This window comes from Eurytemora carolleeae, unplaced genomic scaffold (assembly GCF_000591075.1).
Source record: "Eurytemora carolleeae unplaced genomic scaffold, Eaff_2.0 scaffold1541, whole genome shotgun sequence".
Classification (NCBI taxonomy): Eukaryota; Metazoa; Arthropoda; class Copepoda; order Calanoida; family Temoridae; genus Eurytemora; species Eurytemora carolleeae.
This window is the reverse complement of record NW_019397445.1, coordinates 97,989-107,285: the sequence shown is the minus strand read 5'-3', so window position 1 is coordinate 107,285 and position 9,297 is coordinate 97,989. Positions and strand designations below refer to the sequence as shown.

Genomic DNA, 9,297 nt, shown 5'->3' with positions numbered 1-9,297 from the left:
CATTACGAAGGGTCAAAACATAAGAGTTTAAGGGGACTGCGGTTAATTGTACAGCGTCTCTCACTAAACATGACGACTGAAAGTTCATATTTTATATATTTGATTGCTTCAGTTTTAAACTTAACACAATTAAACATTGTTATTCAGTGCTTAGGACCCGGATCCGCAACATTTTGGCTCCACGGATCCGGATCCAAGGGGCAAAATATCGATCAAAACCAAAAATGCTGCTCTCTAAACACAATTTAAATAATAACTTAACAAAAATTTCCAAATTTCTATATGGTTCACTAGGTTTCAGCAAAAAAATAGCGTTCCATATCATTTTGGATCATCTACAAGCTTTAACGTCAAAATACGCACATAATACTCGAAAACCCTATTTTCTGCAATAAAATTGTAATTGCCTTACACAATTTTTTAACATGACTCATTCTTTATTTTTCCAGTTCGTCCCGAAAATCGTAATTTAGAGCCATGAGCGATCCAATATGATGTGGGATACAATGTGTCAAAAAGACTTTCTCTAATATTGCGTATCTACTTTTTAAAGAGACTGTAAGCGTAAAGTCTTTATAAAAGTAACTTGCGTATTTAAAAAGCAGCACAACATAAATGAATTTACAGAATTAAACACTTTTAAAACTAGAAAACTACAATATTTTCTACATTCTGATAAAGGTTTCAAGGGTACCGTCGTGAATCGGGTATTGCCATCTTTCCATGGAGGGTCACTTGAAATCTCGCTTTTTGTATTTTAAAATAAAACGTTTAGACAAATGCACAATTCAGTGTGACATTAAAGACTTGTTTCAATAATAGGTTACTAAAATAATGGCAAAATACGATTAGTTCTTGTTTATAAACCTCCATATGGCTTTAATTTATTTCTTTGAACATTGTCACTTTATCATTCTACTTCTCCGCTTTCCAAGGTTAATTTAATATAAAATTACACAGATAAAATATAGATAGACCATCAATCCTTGTGTTCCGTCCTAGTAATCTGTAGAATGTTCTTTAATGGTTATTGAATTTTATTTTTTATTTTTTTACTCTGCAGTTCCACTTTCCATTTCTTCTTTTGCACCATTTTGGTCGCGTCATAGACAACTTTTTCTCCTAAAATAAATTACTATAAATTTATCATGAGGTAGAAGTGGCTTGGAGAAAATGATGAGAATTTTGCTCATGTTAAGAATGTGGCTCGGATGCAAAAGTGATGAGAATGGGGCTCGGATGCCTAATTGAGGAGAATGTGATTCGGATTCAAAAATGAGAAGAATGAAGCTCGGGTGCAAAAATTATGTGAGATGCCTTTTACCTCATTAATGAATTGTGAAAACTGAAATGGTTTTCAGGGAGTACGATGTAATAATTTATACAGGGATATTTAGGAAGGTAATTAAGGATTAAGTAGCCCTAGTCTGTATACAAGGTAAGGGATAAAAAACCTGGAAGGTAAGAAGTATAAGTGATTAATACAACCTGGAAGGAAAGGATAAATAACCTGGAAGGTAAGAAGGAAAGGATTAATAACCTGGAAGGTAGGAAGGAAAGGATTGGTATAACCTGGAAGGTAGGAAGCAAAGATTAATAACCTGGAAGGTAGGAAGGAAAGGATTAATAACCTGGAAGGTAGGAAGGAATGGAACATATTCAGCCCATTTCTGTTTACGCAGCCAAACCATGCCAACAGGAAGATCATAACACCTAAAATTTATTCGTTAAAATTGAACTTTTTTAAGCGTCTGAAACTTGAGGTTTCATGATTTAAATTATTTAAATTTTCAAGAAACGGGTCACGCTAGAGCATAAACTAAATATTAATTATTTTTGTAAATCAAAAAAATACTTTAAATATAATTAAAGTTTTTGAGTGCAATGTCCTATAAATATTCACCTTTTTTACGCGCATTTACAGATAATCTATGTATAGAATGCCGCAAATTACTCCAAGTTTATAGAACTTTAATTTTTTTGTTAATTGTAGCAAAAACCGTAGCATTTTTTCGGGTGGTTCCATGGGGAAAATTACAGGGAGAGTTATGCCAAATGTTTTTCTATTTTTTTGTATCACGAAGGTTTGCCATTACGGAGGCAGAAGAGATTTAAGTTTTACTTAAAAAAAGTTTAACATCATTCTCACGGATTTGAAGATTTCAACATGTTTAAGCATTGCAATACTTTAGTCTATCCATAATTTATGCCCTAACGTGGCCTGATTTTTAAAAGATAGCTTTATCTTCAAGATTTAGAAACTTAATAACACATAATAAGCGAAGGACGAGGATTTCGAGGTGGCTCGGACGAGAAAATGAGGAGATTGTGGCTCGGACGAGAAATTGTTGTGGCTGGCCTTCCTTCCCTCCCTAAAATCTATCCTTACCCTCTTCAGAAATAAAAACTGGATCCAGGGACGACCTACAATATCTTCAGGGGTGGTGGTGGAAATATTAAATTATGTGTAACAAATTTGTATTTTTTATATTTTTGTAAAAATTCTTAGTTTACAGTGATAAAGTGGCGCCCCAGGGAAATTTTTTTTTATCTATACTTAAAAATCAAATTAAAAGGCCAGTTACCTGGTTTCTTTTCTTGTGCCTCTAATTTTTCCATGGGGGGGAGGTCCTCCCTTTACCCCCCCCCTTTTTAGAGGCTTCTTACTGGAATTCGGAGGACAGTATGTAACATGACCCTATTAAAATTCATCGAGTGGCACCCCCCCCCCCCAAGAAAGTTTTTGGACTAGCTTCCCTATATTTGTGACAAATTCAATTTTAATATTGTGTTCTCAAATTCGAACCTGTCAGTTTTACTCTGAGCTCCGGCAGAATCTTCCCCATCATGTTGATCCTCCCAAGCAACTAATCCACGCTCTTCTCTAGTACCTGAAAATGACATCACTTACTAATATACAATGATATAACCAGACAACTATAAAATAGGAAGAAGACTTTTAGAATCAAGTTATAACGTTAAAAAGTCCGATAAGCATGAGACACAGCAATTGTGCAGTGAAATCAGGCCCATTTAGATAAGTTAGTGATTTGATTTGAAAAGAAATGTTCTACTTTCGTAGTCGGCCTTAGAAGTGTTCTTCATCATCAGCCTGTGGACGGGTTACTGCTAAACATATACATCTCAGTCTTATTTTGAATTAAGGATCTGATAAGTTATGGGTTAAATGAACCGGGTGAAAAACCTCTCAGAAAAAGTATAAACACCAGGGGTTTAATTAGTTTCTAGTGATTTAGTAAAACTATTTGCTTTGTAACATTATCTAATACACTAAAGTACTGCTTTCATGTCGTCTTCCTGTTCTGTTGTTTTCTGGTTATCACTGTAAGTAAAAACATAAAATTTATTTACAAGTATCCATGTACATACAGAGGAGTTATCAATTTTACATAAACAATTTGATAATAATTGATTAAATAATCTATTAAATCCTAATTTTATTATAGATACCAGGCGAAATTTTTTTTTTTTAAAGCAATGCTTGGTTTGTTTTTACAGTGGTATATGGTTTTCTTTATTACATACGCTATAAAGACTAACTAACTAAAGTGTTTTTAAGCTTTTAAGGGTTACATTTTAGTGTCTGAAACTTTTCAGCTTACATAAACAATATACATAAAAAATAAATGAATGGTACTTTAGCTTAAGGAAAAAAATCATTATTTAAAATCAAGGCTTCTTGTCCCTCGGCCTCATTATGATATTATGAAGATGAATAAAATATAAAATTTCTAATATTTTGTTCATAAGAGTTTATTTATTGACATTTAGACATTAAGAAATTCTTGGTAAATTTTTGAGTACTCCAAAAAACCCTTCTGCTTTGACTAAAAATGACAAATATCCTCGCTTAAAATAATGTTTTTGAAACTCCAAAAAATGGCTATTATAATGAGTAAAACACAATAAGATTATAATTTGATTTGGGAAGGGAATCAACTCGGGCTTGAGCTATATTATTGGTAACTAGATTTTAGAAAATTATGAGAAACAATTAATTTTATATGGGACGGGGGGGGGGGGGGGTAAAATTCGTCATTGCACCCCCCTTTCAGAAGAAAGGGGGGTGCACCTGCACCTTTGCACCCCCCCCCTGGTTACGGGCCTGATAGATACACAAAAAAGGCAAATATGTTCCCAAAAATCTCAATTCGATCCTAAACATAACATAACCCATTTTATATTTCGACTTCAGAAATTATTCCTATCCTGTGGTCAATGATCATTTAGTGTCATCTAATTCCAAAAATAGGCCTCACAGTGGAATTAAAGCTTCTGATTTCTGTGATTTGAAACCCAACATGTCCCATTTTTCAGTGTTTCTAAATCTTGACAACCAAAGGTCAAAGACTGCCGGAACACACAAATTGAAATAAGGATTCCAATGATTGAATCAATTTTTGTATTAATGTTAATTTTTTAAGTTCGAAACTTTAAATACACCATGTAGAGATTATAAAATTTTCCCAAAAAGGAAATGAGTCTTTGCAACAAAATCTTATTTTCTAATTTTTATATCTTCTCAACCAAATGTCATAGACCTTAGATATTTCAAACTATGCATTCTGTTAGATCAAATAGTCTAAGTTTGAAATATCAAAGGATTACGCTATTTAGGTTGAAATGATTTAGAGGTTTAAAAATTCAAGTTTGTGGAAAAGACTCAATTCCTTTAGGGTTCATTCCACTTTAACGCTATAAAAGCTGTGAAGCCCGTCCGCAAAATTACATAACTTTAAAAAGAACTTGAAGTTGATCACAATATGAAAAAAAATTGTGCCATAGTTCCCTGATCTTTCTGTAGAGAGAAATTAATACTAGAAAATGTTTCCCTATACCCCCTTTTTTGTGAACAATTCCTTTAAAAATGTCTCACTTTTCATTCTTCTTGAGTCACCTTTGTATTTTATCGTAATAGTTACAGAAGAATTCAGAATTCTGTTAAATTAATTTGAGAAATTAGTTTATTAACAATTACGCGAGCTTTCTGACAATAGCTGTCAAAATACAGTTACAATTCACAAAAACCTTTTATCTTCACAAAAATATTTTAACAAGCAGTTTGCGACCCCATTATGTATTGTATGGACACAACTAAATTCCATGTAAATTTGATAAGAATAGTAAAGTTATAATTTTATTAGTCAAATTATTTTCTCCTTAGCGGACGGAGAAAATAGAAAATAAATAAGGGAAAGTTAAATTTGAACAGAAAAATAAACGATGTTGTTATTACGATACTTGTGGATTGGAATTCAACTCCCTTCACTGATAAGAAAACCACACCATCAATGGCAAATAGATATCGACCAATCAGAGATCAGAGAATAACTTCAATAACTTTTAAACACCAATTTGAATTATTGTGTTAATTTTTAGAATGTTCCAATCGTATTTTAAGTGAATAAAAGGGTAATCCAGAAATCCTGAAGTATTTGATTTTTGAAATGAGACAATTCTTAAGATAATAAAATGACTAAAAAAGAGACCACACTTCGGAAATCTCAAGACAAGAGTTTTGGGTATTAAGTTTATCAGTGTATATACCCTTTTTTCAACCATATTTATTGAAAAAGAGGACTCACTTTCCGGACCCTTTAATCGTGAAGGACGAAAGAGGACGCACAAATGATGACGAAAAATGAGGACGCACATAAGAGAGACATACATGTTACCTGCAGGGGCGGATACAGGATTTAAGTGAGGGGGGGGGCAAGATTTTTAAGGAACAAAATAATTCATAATTAGGACCAAAAAATCGCGCCGCAGGGGAAAATATTTTTGACTAAAAAGACGCAAAAAGAGTCAAAATTAATGACTTAAGACTAAAAAACTAGATTTTTAACTTTTCACACATTATAGTTTATTAAGACAGATATTTTTCCTGTTTTTCACTAGGGTTTCTTTCTCAATTAAGCATGCTATTGAGAAGCTATTCTGAAAATAGGAACAAAAAATTCTAAATTCAGGGGGGGGGGCGAATGTCCCCCGCCCCCCCCCCCCTGTATCCGCCCCTGGTTACCTGGAACAGTATTATCAAGGAAGAATCCCAGAACTCCTCCAACAAACATATGAGTTGAAAGTAGCACCTAGGGAACAGTTTTTTTAGAAAAAAATGATTTCCAATGGGCATCATTTTGCGATCCGTTTTCAGACATTTAGGGGGTTTTCGACGGTTAAAGAGCTTCATAAAAATCTGATTTATTCAGGCAAAATGTTATTCTTAATAATTCAGGTTTTTTTACATTTTGCGAATTTTTTCAACGATCTAAAATATTTAACAAAACTATTTTTTTAAAACGGAATCCAAAAAAAACGTATTTTGTTATCGTTTCATATATGTCTTTCGTTAGAGTAAAATTTTTGAATGATTTAATAAAAGCAATTTTGAAGTACGTAGGATTTTAAATCTTGTAAATTCTCTGAAAAGTGTAAATTCTTTGAAAAGTGTTTATGCTGAATATTTATAAAACGGAGCTCTCTGTACATTACTGGTTGCTACATACCTTGATTATTTGATCCAGCTCAGAATTGCCTGTAAACTCTAAATTTTCGTCATTTTTCTTCACCCATTCCGGTAACATCTTGATAAAAGACTAGTCAAAGTTTATGTAAAATAGTTATTCCGTCAGGGTGTCCCAATAAACATTGGTACTAAGTGATGCCTTTTGGATCGTTTTGGATTTACAAGCTTTCCCTAGAGAACATTAACTTACAACAGTTAATGCAAAATATCTAGTTTGGAATTTTTAAAATGTAGTTTGTTATCTTTTTTATTTATAACATATTAACTTTACGGATTTAAAATATATCAATTTTTGCCATTAAAGTTGGACCAATAAGGATCAGCGAGTTACTAAATTGGTATTCAATTTTTTATCTGTTTTTCCTCAAACATTAATAAACTATTAATAAATGATTTTAAGATGAGTTTCAGAATAATTTCATTTTTTAAACTTTCTTTAAATCTTACTCCCAATAAGTGGCGATTTCAAGATCGACTTATAAATGATTTTTGATTTAATACATGTTGATTTCTTCTACAGTGAATCCCAGATATATAAATACATAGCAAGAGTTTTGTATAATGTATAATTCTAAAGAAACTTCTTTTATTTTTAATTCAAGGTAAATTAATAGCCCTGAAATATGAATGCAATTGATATATTAATATTAAACTCATTTTTCCGCGGCATTTGATCTTAAATATGTAATACGACATTATAAAAAACTCTTGCTTTGTATTCATATATCTGGGATTCACTGTATAGGCAAGAAATATATAGACCAGGAACCGCAATATCACATGCGTCAAATCTGTGTACTGCAGTGGGAGGAGATCAAAACAAAGAATTCAGGGGCAGCGCATCGTTTTTGAGGGAAAAGGGCCTAAGGGGTTGAATAAGAATATATTGCTATTGTATTTCCATATTGACCAGAAAGCCAAAAACCAGGTGGAATTCACTCTAACTTGATATATTAACTTGTTTTTTATTGGACTGTAATATCACATCAGAGCTTTAGTCCTTTTCCTTCAACTTCTGTGGGGGCACTGGGTTTGTTTACATTCCTCCCAAAGTGTACAGTACATAATATATGTTTATCTGAGTTGGGCGTTCCTGTATATAGTTCCTTGACTGTAGGAAAGCTGTAATCGGTTAAATATTTTATTCAAAGTTATCTTTAATATGTTGTAATTGTTTTTTTGCCTAATGTAGTAATTTCTTTGAAAATTAAATCGCCCCTTCTAGAATTCTTTGAACGATTTTCAATTTCTTTTATTGCAATATTTTTAGGTCTTTTCAAATAATTCTTTGATTTAGTATAGTGATACCTACTAAGAAAGCTATCATCTGTAAGAGTTTTGTCTGCTATGTTCACATTTTGTTTGTTTATGTTTTGACTGCATACGGTTGTACTTAGAAAAACAAGCAAATTGCAGTATATACAAACAGAGTAAACTTGTCCGTCTTCACTGTTTATCATGCGGAGACATAATAGACACATCTTTGCAGTCTTTTACCCTTTTCATACAATAAACTCCAGCAGACATAATAATATTATGGCTTTTTAAATTAGGTATTACAATGCTAATTCATAACAAAGACGACATCGAATTCGTCACTGAATTCCCATGTTTTTTGGGACACCCTGTACTTAATCATTACCGTTCCTAAACATAAAAGCAAATAATAAACTTAGTTATTAAAAGTCTCGCAAAATGACTGCAGAGGGCAGACAAATGTTTGCAAAGTCAAATAATTAATGTTTTTAATGAGAAATATTTTTTAATATTTCTTGGAAATTGCCTGATTTCTGACGAAGGCCTAGGTTGGTGACTTATTGATAGAAGTGTTTATTAAAAAAAATAACACCAAAATAGAAAATCTAAGGATAATGAAAAAGATTTTTTTGGAAAATTTTCATAATGTCGTTCATGGTCATTACTTCTTTACTTTTTATAAAAACACAAAATGCTAAATATTTACATTAAAACTCATCCTTTATTTTTGAAATTGTTAAATTTCAAGTTTTATCTGGAGAAAGACAATCCTCTATTCTGGTATATAAGTGTGTACGACGAACTATTGATTTATAATATTTCCTACAAAAATAAAACCTAAATGGTGACGTTTTATCCCTTAATTTAATCACGCAACCTCAACGAAAAAAAAATATTTAAAATTTTCCAAACCTGTCAAACCTGTCAAACCTGTCAAACCTGTTAAACCTGTCAAACCTGTCAACAAACCTGTCAAACCTGTCAACAAACCTGTCAAACCTGTCAACAAACCTGTCAAACCTGTCAACAAACCTGTCAATAGAAATGATTAAATTTTTTTTTTATGAAGTAAGTTTTGCATTTAGGCAGAAATCACTGAATAATCATAATGATTTTCAATCATTTTATATTTAGATGAAAATATATTTCTCTTTTTTGGCAAAAATCAGGTTTGTCTGAAATACCCATTCGTTTTGATGGGCCTGGCTGTAGGCGTGTAGGGTTTGCAGCAAAAAGGAAAAATCGTTTCGCGAAAATTTTCGCATATTTTTGCATTTCGTTCGCTCGCGAAAAATGCGTAAATTTTCGCTTTATTAGCGAAATTTCTCTGAGATCTGTTACGCGAAAAAATGCGAAAATTTCGAGAAAAAGGGCAAAAATTTCGCGAAAAATATTTTCATTTTTTTAGAAAACGGACGAAAATAAAGGTCACTTGAAACACGTCCTCAGTCCCTTTAACAATCCTAAAAGTATGAAAATAAGCTAATCTAACA

General features: G+C 32.2%; 1 protein-coding gene across 2 annotated transcripts in view; it reads right to left on the bottom strand.

The window, feature by feature from the left end:
• Positions 1 to 852: 852 nt before the first annotated feature.
• The window catches only part of LOC111714334 (solute carrier family 23 member 2), a 48,945-nt gene continuing 40,500 nt past the window's right edge, over positions 853 to 9,297 (bottom strand). For both annotated transcript variants that reach the window (XM_023489416.1, XM_023489417.1), the window contains 5 exons: positions 6,528 to 6,605; positions 6,044 to 6,110; positions 2,807 to 2,891; positions 1,632 to 1,713; positions 853 to 1,122 (listed from right to left, as the gene is read on the bottom strand). In XM_023489416.1, the coding sequence (XP_023345184.1) occupies positions 1,045 to 1,122; positions 1,632 to 1,713; positions 2,807 to 2,891; positions 6,044 to 6,110; positions 6,528 to 6,605 (390 nt within the window). In that variant the 3' untranslated portion in view covers positions 853 to 1,044. The remainder of the gene's footprint in view (positions 1,123 to 1,631; positions 1,714 to 2,806; positions 2,892 to 6,043; positions 6,111 to 6,527; positions 6,606 to 9,297) is intronic.